Raw genomic sequence first — 21,764 nt, 5'->3', positions numbered from 1 at the left:
CATCCCTTTATGTTCAAAACTCTAGAAAAACTAGGGATAACAGGAATATACCTCAATATTGTAAAAACTATCTATGCTAAGCCTCAGGCTAGCATCATTCTGAATGGAGAAAAATTGAAGGCATTCCCTCTAAAATCTGGAACAAGACAGGGATGCCCTCTCTCACCACTTCTATTCAATATAGTTCTCGAAATACTGGCCAGAGCAATTAGACAGATGAAAGAAATGAAAGGCATAAAAATAGGAAAAGAAGAACTTAAATTATCACTATTTGTAGACGACATGATTCTATACCTAGAAGAACCAAAAGGGTCTACAAAAAAACTACTAGAACTAATGAATGAATTCAGCAAAGTGGCAGGATATGAAATCAACATGCATCAATCAAAGGCATTTCTGTATGTCAGTGACAAAACTTCTGAAACGGAAATGAGGAAAAACACCCCATTCACAATATCCTCAAAAAAAAAAAAATGGGAATCAACCTAACAAAAGAGGTGAAAGATTTATACAATGAAAACTACAGAACCCTAAAGAGAGAAATAGAAGAAGATCTTGGAAGATGGAAAAATATACCCTGTTCATGGATAGGCAGAATTAATATCATCAAAATGGTGATATTACCAAAAGTTGTCTATAGGTTTAATGCAATGCGAATCAAAATCCCAACGGCATTTCTTGTAGATATAGAGAAAGCAATCATGAAATTCATATGGAAAAATAAAAGACCCAGAATAGCAAAAACAATTCTAAGCAGGAAGTGTAAATCAAGTGGTATTGTGATACCAGACTTCAAACTATACTACAGAGCAATAGTAACAAAAACAGCATGGTACTGGTACCAAAACAGGCGGGTGGACCAATGGTACAGAATAGGGGACACAGAGACCAATCCACAAAATTACAACTATCTTATATTTGATAAAGGGGCTAAAGGCATGCAATGGAGGAAGGATAGCATCTTCAACAAATGATGCTGGGAAAACTGGAAATCCATATGCAACAAAATGAAACTGAATCTCTTTCTCTCGCCATGCACAAAAGTTAACTCAAAATGGATCAAAGAGCTTGATATCAAATCAGAGACTCTGCGTCTGATAGAAAAAAAAGTTGGCTCCAATCTACATATTGTGGGGTCGGGCTCCAAATTCCTTAATAGAACACCCACAGCACAAGAGTTAATAACTAGAATTCACAAATGGGACTTACTCAAACTAAAGAGTTTTTTCTCAGCAAGAGAAACAATAAGAGAGGTAAATAGGGAGCCTACATTCTGGGAACAAATCTTTACTCCTCATACTTCAGATAGAGCCCTAATATCCAGAGTATACAAAAAACTCAAAAAATTAAACAATAAGAAAACAAATAACCCAATCAACAAATGGGCCAAGGACCTGAACAGACACTTCACAGAGGAGGACATACAATCAATCAACAAGTACATGAAAAAATGCTCACCATCTCTAGCAGTCAGAGAAATGCAAATCAAAACCACCCTAAGATACCATCTCACTCCAGTAAAATTGGCAGCCATTATTGAAGTCAAACAACAACAAGTGCTGGCGAGGATGTGGGGAAAAGGGTACACTTGTACATTGCTGGTGGGACTGCAAATTGGTGCGGCCAATTTGGAAAGCAGTATGGAGATTTCTTGGAAAGCTGGGAATGGAACCACCATTTGACCCAGCTATTCCCCTTCTCGGTCTATTCCCCAAAGACCTTAAAAGAGCGTACTATAGGGATACTGCTACATCGATGTTCATAGCAGCACAATTCACAATAGCTAGACTGTGGAATCCACCTAGATGCCCTTCAATAGATGAATGGATAAAAATAAAATGTGGCATTTATACACAATGGAGTATTACTCTGCACTAAAAAATGACAAAATCATGGAATTTGCAGGGAAATGGATGGCATTAGAGTAGATTATGCTAAGTGAAGCTAGCCAATCCCTAAAAAACAAATGCCAAATGTCTTCTTTGATATAAGGAGAGCAACTAAGAACAGAGTAGGGAGGAAGAGCATGAGAAGAAGATTAACATTAAACAGGGACAAGAGGTGGGAGGGAAAGGGAGAGAGAAGGGAAATTGCATGGAAATGGAAGGAGACCCTCATTGTTATACAAAATTACATACAAGAGGAAGTGAGGGGAAAGGGAAAAAAAACAAGGGGGAGAAATGAATTACAGTAGATGGGGAAGAGAGAGAAGAGGGAGGGGAGGTGAGGGGAGGGGGGATAGTAGAGGATAGGAAAGGCAGCAGAACACAACAGACACTAGTATGGCAATATGTAAATCAGTGGATGTGTAACCGATGTGATTGTGCAATCTGTATACAGGGTAAAAATGGGAGTTCATAACCCACTTGAATCAAATGTGTGAAATATGATATATCAAGATCTTTGTAATGTTTTGAACAACCAATAATAAAAATTAAAAAAAAAGAATTTTATGCAAAATCTGAAAAAAAAATTATTTCTTTTAAATTTTTTTTTGATATACACAATAGTACAGTATATTTTGACATATCGTACATACATGGAATACAATTTCTCATTTTTGTGGTTGAACATAACATGGAGTTTCACTGGTTGTGTATTCGTATGTAAACATAGGAAAGTTATGTCCAGTTCATTCTACTGTCTTTCCTATTCCCATCCCCTTATTCCCTTACCCCTCTTTGTCTAATCCAGTGAACTTCTATTCTTCACCCCTTACTCCCGAGATAATGTATTTTTTTCCTAAATGCTTTGCACATTTTACAAATTCTTTGAGCACTCTATATGTACACTACAAATTCGTAGGGACTCAACATGATAGTTACTATTACTATTCATACTATTTCTATCTTACTCTTCTCATTCTTATTTGTGAAAGACAAGGACAGCTACTCAGAAAATGAAAAAGTTTGTTCAAAGCCTCAGCCAGTCACTGGAAGGATTGGCACTAGAATGTTGAGAGTTGAGTTATTCTCTGTGAAGCTCTCTCTGTTGAAGCAGGTATACTTAATGAAGTAGTGAGTACTTTTAAAAATAAATCTTCCGTTCCAAATCTATAAGAGAGGAAAAATTTCTCAAAATATTAGTTATTAAAACTGAATGATAGCTGGGCACAGTGGTGCACACCTGTAATCCGAGCTACTAGGGAGGCTGAGTCAGAAAGATTGTGAGTTCAAAGCCAGCCCCAGCAACAGCGAGGTGCTTAGCAATTCAGTGAGACCCTGATACAAATAAAATACAAAATATGGCTGGGGATGTGGCTCAGTGGTTGAGATCTCCTGAGTTCAATCCTCAGTACCAAAACCCAAACAACAACAACAAAAACAATGAAAAAATTGAATGATAGTGGAAAATTTATGATATAATGCTATATGGGAAAATATGAGAAGAAAATTATGCGTCTTGTTTTAATTATGTTTAAAACTGTATCCATATAAAGAATATACCTATATAGAAATATATCAAAATATTAATGGTGCCTATATGTAATTATTGTATCTATGGATTATCTTTTTCTTAATTTCCTCAATTATTTAATATGCATGTATTAAATAATTATTAAATAAATTATTAAATAATTTTTTGCTTAAAGGTAAGAAAGCTAAAAAAAGTTGAAAAAGCATGTTTATTTTAAATAGGTTTTCTTCCTATGGGTAATGTGTGCATGTGAGCAATAAATAGATGTTATTATGAAAAACTGAAAGTAGTTATATCATTATAATTAAGTATTTGTACTATTATTTTGTAGCATTTTATTATTTTAAGAAAGACATATTCTGATATGTTTGATTTATATTAATTGGATCATCTAAAAGTATCATTCAAACAAGACACTCTTGAGTGGGACAATCCAGGCAGACTTTAACTTTCTCAGGAAACCTGGGAGATGGAGTCCCATAATTACAATTAAAAAACATTTAAATTTGTGTTTCTGGATCAGAAAAATTAAAGAGCAATTATGTATGCCAACTGTAGTATATCCACACAATGGAGCACTATTCACCAATAAAAAAAGAAATTATTGATGGATTCTACAACACAAATGAGTCTCAAAAACATTAGGCTGAGTGAAAGAAACCAGGCAGAATAGAATACATACTGTATGACTATATTTCTATAAAATTCTAGAGAATCCAAACTAATCTTTTGTGAGGGTAAGCAAATCACTGGTTGCCAAATGTCAGAAGAGGGTGGGGGAGGGTCCAGATGGAGTGGTTACACAAACATCTAAAAAACATGGTTGACAATCTTGATCGTGCTGATGGTTTCACAGGTGTGCATATGTGTCTCTTTTCAATTGTATGTTTTAACATGCAGTTAAGTGTAGGTTAATTAAATAACAACAACAAAAAATGCTATTAAGAAAAAAAGTCAAGCAAAATAATATATTGTATACAGAACACCAATTGGTCATTTTTTTATGTCCAGCAGAAATCCTGAATGGTGCTGAGACATTTTAATGAATGCTCCACAGACATAATGATCAAGTGGATTAGGACAACTCTGATGTAGGGTTATCTGTAGGAGGATTTCTTTTTCTTAACTTCATGAAGGTTTGACAATAAACACATTAAAATATTATTAATTAGCACTTACTTATTAGCATATTCAAGTTTCCATAGCAATTTTATGCAACATACATCTTCAGCAGAGAATTATAGTGCCCACCAAAACTTTACTGTATCCTTTATTTTTTATATTGCCAAACATAGAGAAATTTTATTAAATGAGTTAGTAGCTGAGGGTATTTGGGGAAACTGTTTTTATTATTTGCCTTTTGTTTTTGTCTGTCTCTCATTTAATTTTATGTGGTAATTCTAAGCTTGCTAATGTAGAAGCATCTTTATAAATGATAGAACAAAATTTGGTAAAAATGCAACTAGTTTTTTAAAATAAAAGTTTTATTTTAGAATAGTTTTATATTTGCAGAAAAGTTGCAAAGATACTATAGATAGCTTCCATGTACCCTGCAAATATATCATCCCCTTGTGCTAATAAATAATGCATTTGCCACAAATAATGAAGCAGTACGGGTATATTATTACTATCTGAACCTCATGCTTATGTGAAGTCCTCTAGTATGTTTTATCCAGTATCCTTCTTCGGTTCTAGGATCCCCAAAGAATGTCATGTTTCACTGAGTCATATTGTCTCCTAAGCCTCCTCTTGGCTGTGGCAGTTTCTCAGATCTCCCTACTTTTTGAGGAACATAATATTTTCAAGGAATACTAGTCAGATGTTTTGTACAATGTCTCAATTTAGTCTGTATGACGTACTTACTTTTTAAACATAAGACATATTACCTATACTAAGCTCATTTTTCTTCTTGAACTTCAAGTATGAATTCTATTCTGGGTCTTGGGGACTCTGGGACTATCCTATAACCTTTTAAAGGGGAATGTAAGCATGATATTGTTGAGCAGGTATGCATTAGAAAGGTGACCACAATAGAGGTGAAAACAGGTGTCCTGGCTGCTGCCTAAGCCTCTCCCATTTTCTCAGTTACATTCCCTTGGGGTAACAAATATTCTTTTCTACAAGCAGATCTCAGACTTTATTGATGAAACTATATAAGGTTACACACACACACAAAAAATCTCATTGATTTTACAATACTATCAAATATTTCTAAAACCAAATGAATGTGTATGGAATTTAGTTTAAAAATATAAAAGGGAACATACAACACAACATACTCTAAGGATGCTGACAGACTGTTTTAAGATCAAATAGTTAACAGGCTGCACCTAGAAAAGGTCTGAGAATTGTATACACACATTGCTTCGCAGAATCAGAATCACAAGGTTTCAGGATGGAAATGTATAGTATAATAGAGCTTCCTTCCTTTCAGAGGGTCCATGTGACAGGTATTTTAATACACATCTCTTCTCATTTGTCTTTACCTTTTAGCATTCCATAGGAAGCAGGTTTACCTATTTTGCAAAAGTGAACGATTGTATGTGACACCTGAAAACAGAGGATGGGGGAAACCATTTAAGTTCTGATTTGATACCATTAGAGCTCCAGCAGGCTGCGATGATCATCTGCTTTTGCCCATGTGTATCATTTTGACTCTGCCAGGCTCCTGGTTTAAACTATAAATGGTGTTTTGTTTTAATTTAATTTATTATAACATCTGTATATATCAAACAAATCACAGAAATAGCTAACAACTTTAAAGGGACAAAAATGACACATCAAAGACTTATAAAGTGACCTACAAATATTGTAGTATAAAATGCACCAGAAAAAACACATCTCTCCTCTATCATCAATGTTACCTAAAACTGAAATATTAGTCACAGTGAAGAATAAAAAGAATTCAACAATAATTTCAGACTTAAACATAGGAGAGATTATGGCATTCAAGGCCACCCGAAAAACTGATCAAGAAAATCTGAGCTCTTTGTATACTCTGGATATTAGGGCTCTATCTGAAGTGTGAGGAGTCTGCATTAAAAAATGACAAAATCATAGAATTTGCAGGGAAATGGATGGCATTAGAGCAGATTATGCTAAGTGAAGCTAGCCAATCCCTAAAAAACAAATGCCAAATGTCTTCTTTGATATAAGGAGAGTAACTAAGAACAGAGTAGGGACGAAGAGCAGGAGAAGAAGATCAACATTTAACAGGGATGAGAGGTGGGAGGGAAAGGGAGAGAGAAGGGAAATTGCATGGTAATAGAAGGAGACCCTCAGGGTTATACAGTGGAGGAGGTAGAGAGAGAGGAGGGGAGGGGAGGGGAGAGGTGGGGAGGGAGGAGGGTGGAGGATGGGAAAGGCAGCGGAGCACAACAGACACTAGGATGGCAATTTGTAAATCAATGGATGTGTAACTGATGTGATTCTGCAATCTGTATATGGGGTAAAAATGGGAGTTCATAACCCACTTGAATCAAAGTGTGAAATATGATATATCAAGAACTATGTAATGTTTTGAACAACCAACAATAAAAAATTAAAAAAAAAAAGAAAATCTGAGCTGATACTTTGTTTTTTAGCCAGAACTTCAGTAAAGACAGGTGAGGTAATGTGACTTATTCTTCTGTTTTTCTACATGCTTCAAAGAAGGTGTGATAGATTTTTCAATGTCTTTGTTGCTACTACAATTTTGAAAGAGTTTTCTAGTGTCTCCTCTTCTACTTCACTGATTACACAAAGCCAGAAGCCAAACAATTAGGTATTTGGCCAAACAAAGGTCAACAGGAGGGTAGGCTTCTACCTTACACTTTGCCAACTTTGTTCAGATGACTTCAAAATTCCACACCCAGCCATAAATCACCAGGTAATTGGCTTGGACTTTGGAATAGAAGGTGCTGGAAGAGAAAAAGGATCTGAGGATAATAGTTGGTGAGAACCAGTGGTGGTCACCAACCTTGACTAAAGGTGGGTAACAGGAAAAGAAAGAATAATTCAGAACCTCCTGCCTTTCAGAAGGCCTGCTTTTACTCGACTCCTGGGTGAAATAGCAGCCCTACCATACTCTGATAAAGTCCATAAACAGAGATTTCTGGTGTCCTGGTGGCAAGTGTGGTGTGGGAAACCTGTGAGAACACAAGTTCCTCTCACTGGCTCCTGGGAGGTTGCCTCAGTTGCACTGGGGCCCATCTGTGACACTCCCTCCGTGATATCGTCCTGTAGTCTTAACATTTTTCTTTTTATGCTTCAAAATCTTTTTGCCAAATGAAAGTTAATATGGGAACTTGATTTTTTTTTTTTTAAAGCAGCCACACAATTGGGTTATAGCTTTGTTTGAACTGCCAGTCGAGTTGGGAGAAGCCCTGCCTGCTTGTCTTCCTCATTTCCCTACCTTCTCTCCTCTTTGAGAGGCCTTGGAAACCACCCTAGTTTCCTGGTGCTCAGAGAATAAAGTCTAAAACATCTCACTACTCTTACATTTTCCTCTCCTTATAGACTATCAAATTTTAACTGACCATCTTTTATAAGAAGGTCATTAGGGTAGTTAAAAGGAAAACCCAGGCTTTTTGATTTCTTAACTACCTCCCTGGGATGTTGAAAGCCAACTGGGTTAGTATTCTGGGTCAACACTGGTTCCAGGGCTCAACAATGTGTGACTGCTGTCAAGCCATATCACCTGTCTGAGAATGCTTTCTCCTTTGTCAGAAGAAAGACAAAGAGCAAAGTATTGGCACTTAGAAGCCATATTTAATAAGTGACTCACCTCCTTCTTGACCCCTTCCTTTCTACTTGAAGGAATCTACCTTTGTGAATATCTGTGTGCTCAGCTTAAGGCCTCTTAGCTAAAAAATATTAAGAATCTTTGTTCCTATCTAATTAGGAACATGGAATAATATCTGATAGTGAAATGCTTTCTTTTTATAGCCTAGAATCTCTTCATTCTTACTTCTAAATAAGTTAACAAACACGTTAACAACTGGAGATAATGTAAGACTACTTATTGACTTTTAGTACTTTATTAAAAATGCCTAATTTAAGTATTTGTTGAAAATTTAAAGCAACAACAACAACAAAAATTATGAAGTAAATTGCAGGCCAGAAGAGAAAATGCTATAATAATAAATTGTCTTTCTTGCAAAAGGAAAGGATGCTATACATGTAGCCCAGAAGGCTAAACAATAGAGATATCTCATTTGGTAACAATTAGTAAATCAATATATCATATAGGTATTTTCTTTATTTGTTGGGGAGGGTGGGGTTTAGGAATAAGTTAAATACACGGAAGTTACTAAGATACTTATCCATACAATGGAAAAACATTCTTTTTAAAATACTTAAAAAGACTTTTAAGACTTTGAAATGTTTTGCGAAGTAGGAGTGATTTAAATTCATTCATGAAAGAGAAATACACCAGTTACTTACAATAGGATCAAAATAAACAACTCTCAGGGACAAAATAAGGCTATTATAAACTCATAAAGGAGCTTCAGTTTGGATTATGGTTTGAAGCATGGGTTTCTCTTTCCTGGGTCTTTCTGAACTTGAGAGGTCAAATTCCTCTGTTTCACTATTCTTTTATTTTTTAGTTTTTTTAATATTTATTTATTTTTTTAGTTTTAGGTGGACACAGTATCTTTATTTTTTATTTTTATGTGGTGCTGAGGATCGAACCCAGTGCCTCATGCATGCTAGGTGAGTGCTCTACCGCTGAGCCACAACCCCAGCCCCTATTTTTTAGTTTTTAAAAATTATTCTTTTATACTCAGGTCTAGATTACTATTCTTTTGGGGGTAAAATATACATTTCATAAAATTTATAACTTTGATTGTTTTAAAAGTTCAATTTCATGCACAAGTATGTTCAGTGTTGTGTAACCATCACTACTATCCCATAATTGAATCATCATTCCATAATTTAAACTGTTACTGTACCCTTTAAACAGTAACTCCCAATGTTTCTTTCTCTTCCACCCCTGGTAACCATTGGTCTACTTCAGTCTCTGTTAATCTAACTATTTTAGGTCTTCATATGAGTGACATCATGCAATGTTTGTCCTTTTGTCTCTGGTGTATTTTGCTTAATGTAATGTCTTCAGTGGGCACGATTGTTGTAGCATGTATCAATTTTCATTCCTTTTGAAGACTGGTGCTATTCTAGTGTGTCTCTACCATGTTTTGTTTATCATCTGTTGACAGACATTAGGGTTGTTCTTATCTTTTAGCTGTTGTGAATGATGCTACTGTGAACACAATTTCTTTGAGATCCTGCTTTCAATTACTTGTGGCATATGCCCAGATGTGGAATTGTTGTATCATATGGTAATTCTGTTTTTATAGGAAGCCTAATATGGATTCCATCTTAACTCTGATGTCTAGCAAATGTGTAAACTTGAGGCAAGGTAGTATGGTGGTTACATGAATGAGGTAGAAGCCTAGGGTCTGGCTTTGGCTTCAGTACTGCCCAGCTGTGAATTAACCTCTTGCTTCCTCAGAGTGTGCTCTGTTAAATAGGAGAATAAATATCTCCAGAGTTCTTGTGCACTCTGTTATCTTTGTTATGTCTAAAATAATGACCCATGAATGGCTTCAGGGTTTCTCTAAATCTCTCATTATTACAAACAAATCTTGTACATGTGTATGTATACATTTTTGCTAAAGAATTACACTATTTTATTTTTTCCTTTTTAAATGCAACTCTTTATGGAACTTGGTTTATCAAAGCGGAGAACTACTACCCTAAAAGAAGCAAGTGGCTTAATGTTTAACACCAAGCCTTACAAATGTGAGCTTGATTAAGCAGGCTTCCAAAATGTCCCATGAGGTTTTTAGCGTGAGGTATTTTGTGTGTTACCTTTGCTCTTCTGGCTAAGTTCCAGTCAAGAAAACCCCCTTGCAGAAATCCCCTTTCTGTTTCCAATTATTGAAGTGTTGCTACTAATGACTAAAAATAAATTTTAAAAACTTCCAATTCCATATATAAATACAGAGGAAGATATTTAGCTGATGCAGACCAGACACACCTGTGTGTGTGTGTGTGTGTGTGTGTGTGTGTGATGTATGGGTAAAAATAACTCTGGCCTCACTTTGACTTTTGTTAACTACTTCTTGGAGCTTAATTTAATAAAATAGGCCACAGCCTAATGCAATTCCCCTATTTTTCAGCTCTCTAAGTAGTACCCATATAATGTAAGAGGGCTTGGAGGAAGACCAATAGGTTGTATCATAGATGCACATGTACAGAGATGTGTACATGGTGCCCATGAGGATATGCAGAGATGTCCCTGAGGATGGCAACAAAGCAACTTTGTCTATTCAAATAATAAAACTGGTGAAATCCTTTCCCTCATAATTAGCAAACAGTCTTTTTTAGAGGTTCTGCACTGATTTGAAAGCTGAACATTCCTTAATAATAACATTCCTTAGATTTATATACTGCATTTAACATTTCAAAGGGTTTTCTTAGGCTTTTTTTTTATCACAAGAGCAATGTGACTTCCCCAGGGAACTGCAAATGCTCACTGCTATGCTACCAACCTAGGAGTCAGGGTAAGGGATAGCCTGAGTGCTGGCATGTCAGGTCCAAACTAATCACAGAGCAGTAGCTCTTTCCCTATGGCATAAATCCTTATCTACCAATCCTAGATCTTTCCTTGAACAAGATTAACCATGTAAAACTAGTTTTTGTTAATCCTAAATCAAGAAGTCCAGAAAAGAGCACTTCAGGTCTCAAAATTATCCTGTATCACATTCGTCCAAAATCCATTCAACTAGTTTTTCTTAGCTGTCTGTTAAGTGCCTGGTCTTGCTCCACTGCTGGTGATGGAGGTGCTGAAGTCAATCAGACAAAGCCTTTGCCACCAAAGAGTTTACATTCCAGAGGAGAGATAGTAACCAAATAACAGAGTGTGTCAGCCAATGAAAACATGGAGTGTTTAAGGAGCAGCCTAAGTGAGGGAGGGTGAAGGGAAGTAGAGTTCCAGAAGGACACAACTCCACAGAGCGTTGTAGTTTAATATAAGGAATTTGGCTTTTACTTAGAGTGAATTGAGGAGCCACTGGAGCATTCCAGTAGAAGTGTGACATCATCAAATTTACAAGGTAACAGCAATATAAGGCTGCTGTGCAGGGACCAGACTAAAGAGAGGCTAAAACCAGGAGTTAGCTACTGTAATAATCTTCAAGCTCATCTTAGTGTTAGGAAATTACTAATTTTATTTTCATAGCCATTGATGAGTTTCACTGGTTCTAGAACTTCAGGTAAATGGAAAGTACTGGGGTAATGAGGAGACTGGGATGGGAGGCTATGTGAGGCTGTGGAGGAAGGTGCATGTAGCCTTCACTTGGGAGAAGGGATGCATTTCACTGTATTTGCTTTCTTGTTTGGTGGCTTGAATGGCATTTTGAGCTGCAAAATTCTGCTACCTGTTGTGAGCTAAGCTGAATCAGTAGCAAGGCTCTTAGATAAGCAGAAATGAGATCTGCTGGATGCCTTGTCCTTTCTAGGCAGAGACATCTCCAAGGACGAGACTCCACAACCTCCACAGCAGCAGGTGGAGAGGATGCTGGTGGCGCTAGAGCTTTGATCTCTGTGCCTGCACTTGAGCTCTCCCCTCAGCCATGAGCCATTTTCCACTAAATTGGAGTATATAATCAATCCAATTCCAAATGTTGCCTTTTATCCCATTGCTTATCCTTGCTCTTTGCCTCACAAAAGGCCAGAAAGTCCCTACATAAAACAGTTCTACACCCTTCACTACAGCACTGATTTAATATCCCCCTTGAAGAACTGAAAAACAATACATAATTAAAAAATTATTTAAAATTTATATTTAAATATATGTAAATTAATATTTACATAATTATTTAAAAATAATTTTTTAAAAAGAATCAAATTCTTCCATAATTCTCCCACACCAACATGTTCCACATAAAAAAGTTTTGGTCAAAAACATGCTGAATATATGATGGTGGTCCCATAAGGTTATAATGGAGCTGAAAAATTCTCATCCCCAAGTGATGTTGCAGCCACTGTAATGTCACAGTGCAAAGTGTTACTCATGTGTTCTTTTGTGATGCTGGTGTTAACATGTCTACTAGACTGCCAGTTGTACCAAAGCAAAGCTCACACAGGTATGTACAACATACAATATGTGATAATGAGTGATTGATTGTTACTGGTTCATAAGTTAATCTAACTCTATTTTTTTTAATCTTTATTTGAAAGGCTACTTTTCTACTTATAGAAAAAAAGTTAACTATTAAACGGTCAGGTAGTTTCTTCAAGAGAGATTCTGGAAGAAGCACTATTGTCACGGGAGATGGCAGTTCTATTTGTTGCTGCCCCTGAAGACCTCCAGGTGTGTGTGTGCAGGTGTAACACAGTGACATTGGGAATATTGACCACACAGAGGCCTCGGTCAACATATGTGTTTGTGTCTTAGTTCTGAACAAAAAAGCTTAAAAAGTAAAAAATTTTTAAAATGAAAAAGAGCTTATACAATAAGGATATAAAGAGAAAATATTTTTATACAGCTGTGCCCTGTGTTTGTGTTTTTAAGCTGCCTGTTATTACCAGAGTAGAAAGTTTAAAAAACTCAAGTTTATAAAGTGGAAGCTACAGTAAGCTCGTGGTAATTTATTGTTTAAGAAAGGTTTTAAATATAAATGTAGTGAAGCCTAGGTGCATAGTGTTCATAACGTCTCCAGCAGTGTACAGTAGTGTCCTGGGCCTCCTCATTCACTCCCTGCTCACTCTCGGACTCACCCACTGCAACCTTCATTCATGGTAAGTGCCCTATACAGGTGTACCATTTTAATTTTTTTTATATCATAGCTTTTACTGTACTTTTTATGTTTAGATATACATTATATTACAATGGCCACAATTTTCAGCACAGTTATGTTGTACATGTTCATAGCCAAGAGGCAACATATTATACCATATAGCCCAGGTGGGTAGCAGGTTATACTAACTATACTCTCTATGATGCTCCCACAAGGATGAAATCACCTAATGTCACATTTCTTAGAACATATCTCCATTGTTAAGCAATTCTTGACTGTTTATATATACACGTTGCCTTCATGTTTGTTCACAGGTACATACATCTATTTTATGTAATTGGAATCACAGTTTACAAATGGTTTGCATCCTTCTTTCTCTTAGGACAGAGATTTTACTTCAGCCACTAAAAAAAGAATATTTATTAATTTATTATGTTGTCAAGCAACCATTTGTTTTAAAAGTCTGAACTTGTTTTCATTGCCTGAAATGATTAACAGATGAAAAGACAATGGGCACAACATTTAATCTCAAAACTGCTAGAGCATCTATTTCATTTTAAAATATCTTATGTAAATTAAGAGACAGGTATGTTAAGTGTAATTATTCTTTAGTACATTCAAGCCCTAATTATCCAAACATCACTGGTATTAAAAACAATTTATCAAATAGAGATCCCTGTCCTAGTTATTCAGTATAAATAAATGAATAAAACTTCAGCCTGGCCCTTATTGCTTTTCTACCAAGATGACCTCAACTGGCAAAGTGTCTGCGATAAACATGGATTTCCATATCATATAAGCAACATGTGTACTGTCATCATGGTAGGGAAAGGAGGGCAAAACCCTCTAAACTCATTGGTGAGTAAATAATAGTAACTAATAGATTTTTAAATAAGCAGTAGGCACTCTGACCTCCATTTCTAGTCCCATAAAGTCAGTATTGAAAGAGAAGCCTGCTATATTCTTAGAGAAAAACACTTAATACATTTCCAAGTAAGTGCAAAATAGAATGTGCCATTAGCCTTCTGAGGGATCTGAAGACCACGCAGAGATTTTTCAACTGCCCTCCAGCTGCAGTGTAATTTGGTGCAGGACCAAGGCTGCACTGAGGCTTTCAGTTGGTGTGTCTGTGGTGAGCCAGAGGTCAGTGTGCGGTGTGAGGGCTGGGACTGCTGGAGGAGAGTGGGTCAAGGTCAGTGCTTTTTACTCCTTGTGAAATTGTACTAATCGTGTTAATCCAGGGCTGTTCTAAAGAAGAAAAGTGGTCAAAGCAGAGAATCGCACTGGTGTGTATGGATTGTTGTGATTGATGGTGGTGTGGGGGTGACTATGGGGAATTGCAAAGTACATACTCATTGGAATGGAGGGATTAATGGGATGACGGCATATCAGCCTCTGTGTGTTTGTGTGTGTGTGTGTGTGTGTGTATGTATGTAAGTATACATCCGTGTGTGTATGTATACTTAGCAACACCTGTAGCATTTACTTCTCCCTCCAAATCATACCTTGCATCCAAATCTTAAGAAGAGCTCTGAATTTAGTAATCACCATAGATGTGCACTTTCTTGTACTTAAGATCAACAGTGATCCAGGAATATGAAATAAGCAATGCTTCTGTTCACTTACTTTCTCCAGTGCAGCTTGAACAATTGATTCACTTTCTGTATCCAGGGCAGATGTAGCCTCATCTAAGATCAGAATTTTAGGGTTTCGAACTAAAGCTCGAGCAATCGCGATTCTCTGTTTCTGTCCTCCACTCATCTGGGCTCCTTTTTCTCCTACCAATGTGTTAAATTTCTATGAAATAAACATACAAAAAAAAAAAAAAAGCACAGAAGTAGAAGGCAAAATAATTTTAGAATAGGAAATGACAGACCCAGTTGTGTTTTAATATCAGGTTAAGCTGATTTCAACCTTTGATTTTTTTTTCCTTGTAAAAACAAACAACAATAAAAAAGGTGGAGTCTGGTGAAAAGAGGATAAGAAATACTCAGGACTAAAACAGGACTAAAAACCATGACAAACATGGGTTTTAGAAAAATTAATAATTGGAACTAATTTTCAAATTTCTTTTAAACTTTCTTAGAATGCTTTAAAATCTTTAAAAGAATCATTGTAATGCACATATGTAATTATCATTTGAAATGCTTATGAGCAACTTGATGTTATTTTCAATTTCCTTTCTGGATACTATGAAAAACAGTATTAAAAAAAGATTACTGCAAAAGCCAACTTTTCCCTAAAACTTTTCTCAATCTTGGGAGACTTTTTCTGTCTTTTAAAATCTTTTATTCTTGGCAACTGCATCTTTTACAAAGATACTGTTACATATTTATGGTTGGACAAACCTGTAGAACCAATAAAGCAATGTTGATAATCTTCTGTTGTTGACGTCCCTGATGCAAAGTTCATTTTTTCAAGGATACAAAGTTAAGGATTCTTTCTAAACCTTTAATTTCTAGAGGCTTCATGTGTTTTTTTTTTTAATATCAACTTTATCATAGAAAAGTTTATACACAATAAAATGCACTTATTTTAAGGATATAGGTCTATGAATTTTGACAAATGAGTACACCCATATTACTACCACCTCAATAAAGAGATACATATGCATATGAAGCAAGCACTCTACCAACTGAGCTTTATCCCCCAGCACTGACCTGATTGGATTTTTATCACTCTAAATCAATTTTACTGATTCTAGAACTTCATATTAGTGGACTCATACAGTATATACTCTGTGGGGGCTGGCTTCCTGTATCTAGAAAAATGTTTTGGAGAGTCATCTATGATCTGTCAAAAGTTTGCTTCCATTTACTGAGTAGTGTTCCACTCAATGTGAATCTACCTTGGATTGCTGGATTTAGTGAAACCAAATGAAAACATGCAAAATAATCTCACAGAGCTCAGTTAAATCTGAACTTCAGAAAAACAACTAATTTTATTTTTAACCTAAGTGTGTCCTATATATTGTATGGTACATACTTATACTAAAAAAAAAAAAGGTGTTTTTCTGAAGTTCAGACTTGACTTAGAAACTGTATTTCATTTGGAAACAATTTGTTTAGACATTCAGCTGCTTGTTACCAATTTTTGACTATTACAAATAAAGCTACTATGAATATTCATATAAAAGATATTTTTGTGGTTATGTTTTAATTTCTTTTGGAAAACTACATAGGAATAGAATGCTGAGTCATAATTATATGTTAACATTATAAAAAGTCAAATTGCTTTCTAAAATGATACTGATTTCACTTTTATCAAAGTGAATAAGAGATCTCATTGCTCACATCATCACCAAAAGTTAATTTTGTTACTTTTTAAATTTTGACAATTTTAATGAGTGTGAAGTAGAATCTCATATGGCTTTGCTTTAGTTTTTCCTGGTGACTAATAATGTTGAATGTTTCTTGTATATTGTTAATTTGATTCTTCTTTTATAAAATGTTTATTCATTTTTTTTGTCCACTTTTAATTTAGTTTTACTTTTTTGTCTTATTATTGAATTGTAATAGTTTTTATACATTCTGGGTTAACATCATTTGAATGCTTTCTTGCACTTTGTATCTTTGCTTTTTTTTTTAATTGTGTTTTTATGTTCAATTAGTTCAAATAAATTACAGCTCGGTTTCATGATCAGCTCATTTTTCTTGTTTGTTTTTGTGGTGCTGGGGATTGAACCCAGGGCCTTGTGCATGGGAAGCAAGCACTCTACCAATTGAGCTATATCCCCAGCCCCTTTGATTTTTTTTAAAGAAATTATATTTATTAGTGTATCTTTGCTTTTTAATTTTGTAAATGGTGTCCTTTAAATAGGAGGTTTTAATTTTGATTAATTCTAATTTAGCATATTTTAAAACAGTAAATGCTTTCTAAGAATTTTTTGCCTACCTCAAAGTCACAAGAAATTTCTTCTAAGTTTTTATTTTTTTTAAAGTTTAAGCTTTCACATTTTGGTCTAAGATCTATGGCAAATCCATTTTTGTGTATGGTTTAATATAAAGGTGGCATTTCTTTTTCTTTCTTTTTTTTTTCTGTGTGATTCCAGCACCATTTTTAGAACCTTCTGAACACCCCAGCATGACTTTCAGTTGGTCTTAACTCTAAGCTGTGGTCCTCACTCCTGAGACATGCCTTATGTGGCATCTGAGCTACAGGCTGGGGAGTTAAGCAGGTGTTAATGGCATCTCTTCATTCTGGCCAGGCTGCACTTTGACATCCCCACAGCCCTGACTGTGTGCTACTCTCAACCTTGCAGTTGTTGCTTTCTGGTAAACTTGGTAGGCTTATCCTTAGACACAGATTCCTGAGGGATGCTCTCTTGGACTTCTACCCCCCCCGCCCCTCAACTCCACAGCTTTTTGAAATCACCCTTCCAGTTGCCCTAACTGCCCTAAAAATGGATCTCTGCATTAAGGCTCAGTGGGACTGCCAATGTTCTGTCTGGATCCCAGTTCACAGAAGCAAGTTCAGAAATCTGCTCCCAGGCAGAATGCTGCAAGTTCATGGAGCTTCTTCTTGAGAAACTCTCCTTTCCTTCAGGAATCTCCGTCTTTCATTACCTCGTGTCCAATACTTGAAAGTAATTGTCCTATACCCTTTAGGTTTTAGCCATTTTTTATGAGTGAAAAGTTGTCTAGTATCTAGCAAATTTTAATGTATTACTTTAAAAATATGTATATATTACAGAAAAAATAATGCTGTTTATTTTTTAAAAATATTTTTTAGTTGTCAATGGACCTTTATTTTATTTATTTATATGTGGTGCTAAAAATCAAACCCAGTGCCTCACACATGCTAGGCAAATGCTATTCTTCTGAGCCACACCCCTAATCCCTGCTTTTCATTTTTGAGAAAGTTTTCCCTAATTTCTCAACTACTTGAATTAACTGCATATTTTTATGCTTTCTCTTATTTCTCTGGTTAACTATGCTCATGAAATTCAGTTTTCCTCATAATAAGCTAGCTTCCTTAATTTATTCATTGGATTATAGCTTTAGGATCTACTATTAGCTTTATAGGCAGAGGCATCTTTATATAGTTATGGTCTTTTAGTAAAAGCAACTTGCAAGGCATGATTTAATAGACAAGAAAAGTTCCCTAATTCCAAGTGGGAAGCTAGAGACCCCTGGATACTTTGAGGAGAGGAAGTCTCTCAAAGGAACAAAATGTCACCTAAAGCCTTTGATGATTTAGTGGTTTAAATCACGTGCTAATCATGACCCTGAATAATGGGGTAAGAGGCAACTATCGGCATAATGCAAATTTTTATTTAAAAATCCAAAGAAAATGATTAAGACCCATTGAGTGTGGTTTGTAAAATAGGTCCACTAAAAGGAAATTTTTCCTATGTGATTTCCTGGCACGATGAAATTTTATACATATTTTAATTTCAAATATCATTCTTTTATATTTCACAGGGTGCGCCACACAGCAAAAGGTAAAACTGATAAACTAAAACTTTAGGTAATGTAAATAAAAGATTTATAACTCTGACAATTATAAATATCCACTAGGATCAGATATGTTCTATTAGCAAAAACTTTAAATTCATTATATATATTTATAAGCATGATTCCACATTTCTTATTCCACATTAGCTTCCTGCGCTTTTGAAGGTGACCAGTCTCCCCTTTGTACTGACAGAACCAACCTGAATGTGGTGTGTGCGACAGTCCCTGTCTCAGCCACAAGATGGCCTCACAAATCAACATTTTCACAGATACATATTTTTCTCAGTTTGAGCTGATGATTTTTGTTTCATTCTTCTTTGCTGTAATTTAACACATTTTTCATCTCTTTTTTCCTTCCATTTTCAGTGAGAACCAATAAGAACTAAATATGACTCTCCTAAAACTGGTCATCCTGTGATACATTTCTTCCTTGTGACATACCAGGCACTTTTCTCTATAGATGTTTCATTACCACACTCCACTATTTTTTGGAAGTTATGGTTTCATATCTTATTCAGGAGTCCTGCAGAGCTGTCACCCCACCCTGAGGACACAGGCAATGCATACTTACATTAGGAAACTCCATGATGAAGTCATAAGCATTTGCTTCCTTTGCTGCTTTCTCAATCTCTTTGTCAGTCACGCCGTCTCGTCCATACCTAATATTGTTCCCAATGGTGGTTCCAAACAGCACAGGCTCCTGGTTGACCACTCCCATTTGCTCTCGGTAATGCCGCACATTTAGGGCTCTGAGGTCATCCTCATCCACCGTGATCTGCAGTCCAAAGATTGAACCATGTTATGTCGCCTTGGGCAGTATTGGTTTTTAGTTTTTCCTCCTAGCGTGAAATACAAACTGAGAAGTAGTGTATTTTAGGAATCAAAGATTATAACTAAATTTTGATGAAATATTTATGACATACATATTTTCAATAGACTTTTTTTTTTTTTCCTGGTTGATGGGAACTAACAAAACTTAAAAAAAAAAAAAAAAACTGGCTTAAAATCTTGCCAAGCTACTTGGATATTTTTATTCTAAAATCCACAAATTAGGTATTAATAAGATACATACTCTGGGTGCCACTGATGTTATTAAAAGTAGATTCTGGTAATGGACAACCCAGTTTTGTTGTTTTAAGACTGATGAGACTTTTAGGAAATAGCCTTCTTTACTTCTCTTTAATGTCTCACTTAACCATAAAATACAAACATGTCTTCTATTCACTGCTATAAACAACAGTAAATGAACCCTGTCTTCCCCACGCATGCTTGCATTACCCCACATATTCCAGCGACAGAAGCCTAGGTATGGGATCATATCTTTGTTTCTCAGCAACCTGATGCTCTGTCCACAAGTGGATATTCTCTGCATCTGCACTATACATGAATGCTCTCCTAGTAATCTGTTTAGTAAATAGTATCATAGATACATGGATTGAAGACACTACAAAGACTAAGAAGTAAAATTAAAGTAAAATCAGGCTTCAATATGATAGATTTTCTTTTAAAAATAACAATTGAAAGTTTGAATAGAAGCACGAAGAATTACTCATTTGGGATTATTATAGTCTCATTCTCTGAGCCATTTATAAGGATGAGAAAGTTAAGTGCAACATTACAGGTATAGAAAACAAAGAAAGTGAGGATGTCTATGGACATCATTCTTCTGTGATGAAATTCTTGATAAGTTCTGGGCACTACAAACTTCTCTATTAAACATCTCTAAAACATCTATTCACTTTTAACATATTATATAATTTACATATTTTATTATCTGTGTCCAGTCATTAGAATGCGAACTCTCTGAAAGCAGAGAATCTTATCTGTTTTGTTCCTGAAGGAATTCTTAGAGCCTAGAACAATGCCTGACACATAGCAGGCACTAAATAAATATTTGTGGAATGAATAAATACACAGAAGGAAAACAGCATGGCCTCTCTCTCAGTTCTCTGGTTGAAAACTGAAAGCTGACATTGCTGTCAGCTGTGTGTGCTGGTGGCACTTTCCTGTCCTGTCACATGAACTGTGGGTGGTTCTCCTAGAAACCTGAACTTACAAAGCTATCACCAGGATCATATAACCTCTGCAGAAGCCGGACTGCTGTGCTCTTCCCACTGCCGCTGGGGCCAACCAAGGCTACTGTCTCTCCAGACTTAATTTTGAGATTCAGACCTTTCAGAATCTATTGGAACATATGGGAGAAAATCATAAAGTTACAAAAAGCTAGAATATAATGTACTTGCTTTCAGAAATTTAATGTGTAATTATGAACAGAAAGCAAATTCTTCTATGGCACTTAAAAACAAATTTAGACCTTATGTTTGTTTCATGTGCATGCATAATAATAATCCACATAGTTTTGGAAAATAAAAGAATTTCTCATTATCCCTCTATATAAAGAAGAGATCTAAGTTAAGAGTACTTATAGGATATCAACTACCACATCAAACTGTTCCCATAGTGAGCTAAAATATCTTATATGAAGTTCATGACTACCCAGTTAGTAAAAATTTTAATTTGCAAAAAGTCAATGAAATCTTGCCAGATACCTTTTTAAATTTGCTAAGGAAGTTCTTCCTTAGAATATACTTAATATTATTGTAAAGCATATTCCATAGAACAACTGGCAAGGCTCCTCAGCAACTCCCACAAATGAGATTTCACCATTAGAAACTGTCCCTCTCTGGTGATGGATCACAGGTGGACATTTTAACATGGGGCAGCATTTAAATTTTTTTCTCAATGACTGGGGTTTACTTCCAGTATTGTTTTTTTTTCTTTTTTCTTTTTAGTTGTAGATGGACACAATATCTTTATTTATTTACTTTTATGTGGTGCTGAGGATCGAACCCAGTACCTCATATTGTGAGGCGAGTGCTTTATCACTGAGTGCAGCCCCAGCCCCAAGCTTCCAGTGTTTAGTGTCCCAGAGACCACAACGTGAGAGCAGCCTCACAATTATAACCCTCTCCAAATGACAATGGCAATCATGTTGAGTAGCACTCACCTACCTATGCTTGCAAACTATAATATATTCAGCCCAAATAATGGGATTTTTTTTCTTAGACTCTATTGCTGATCTCATCATTTGTAAAGAAATGTGTGT

The 21,764-nt window shown here is 35.7% G+C and overlaps 1 protein-coding gene across 1 annotated transcript in view; it reads right to left on the bottom strand.

Annotated features, from left to right (window-relative positions):
* Abcb5 (ATP binding cassette subfamily B member 5) overlaps positions 1-21,764 on the bottom strand; it is a 122,616-nt gene that overhangs the window by 64,008 nt on the left and 36,844 nt on the right. Inside the window, 3 exon segments of the mRNA XM_015498146.1 lie at positions 14,829-14,999; positions 19,230-19,433; positions 20,715-20,840. Of these exon segments, the coding sequence (XP_015353632.1) occupies positions 14,829-14,999; positions 19,230-19,433; positions 20,715-20,840 (501 nt within the window).

Source organism: Marmota marmota, unplaced genomic scaffold (genome assembly GCF_001458135.2).
Source record: "Marmota marmota marmota unplaced genomic scaffold, marMar, whole genome shotgun sequence".
Taxonomy (NCBI): domain Eukaryota; kingdom Metazoa; phylum Chordata; class Mammalia; order Rodentia; family Sciuridae; genus Marmota; species Marmota marmota.
Note: the sequence above shows the minus strand (reverse complement) of the source record. Positions and strands in the feature narration are given on the sequence as shown.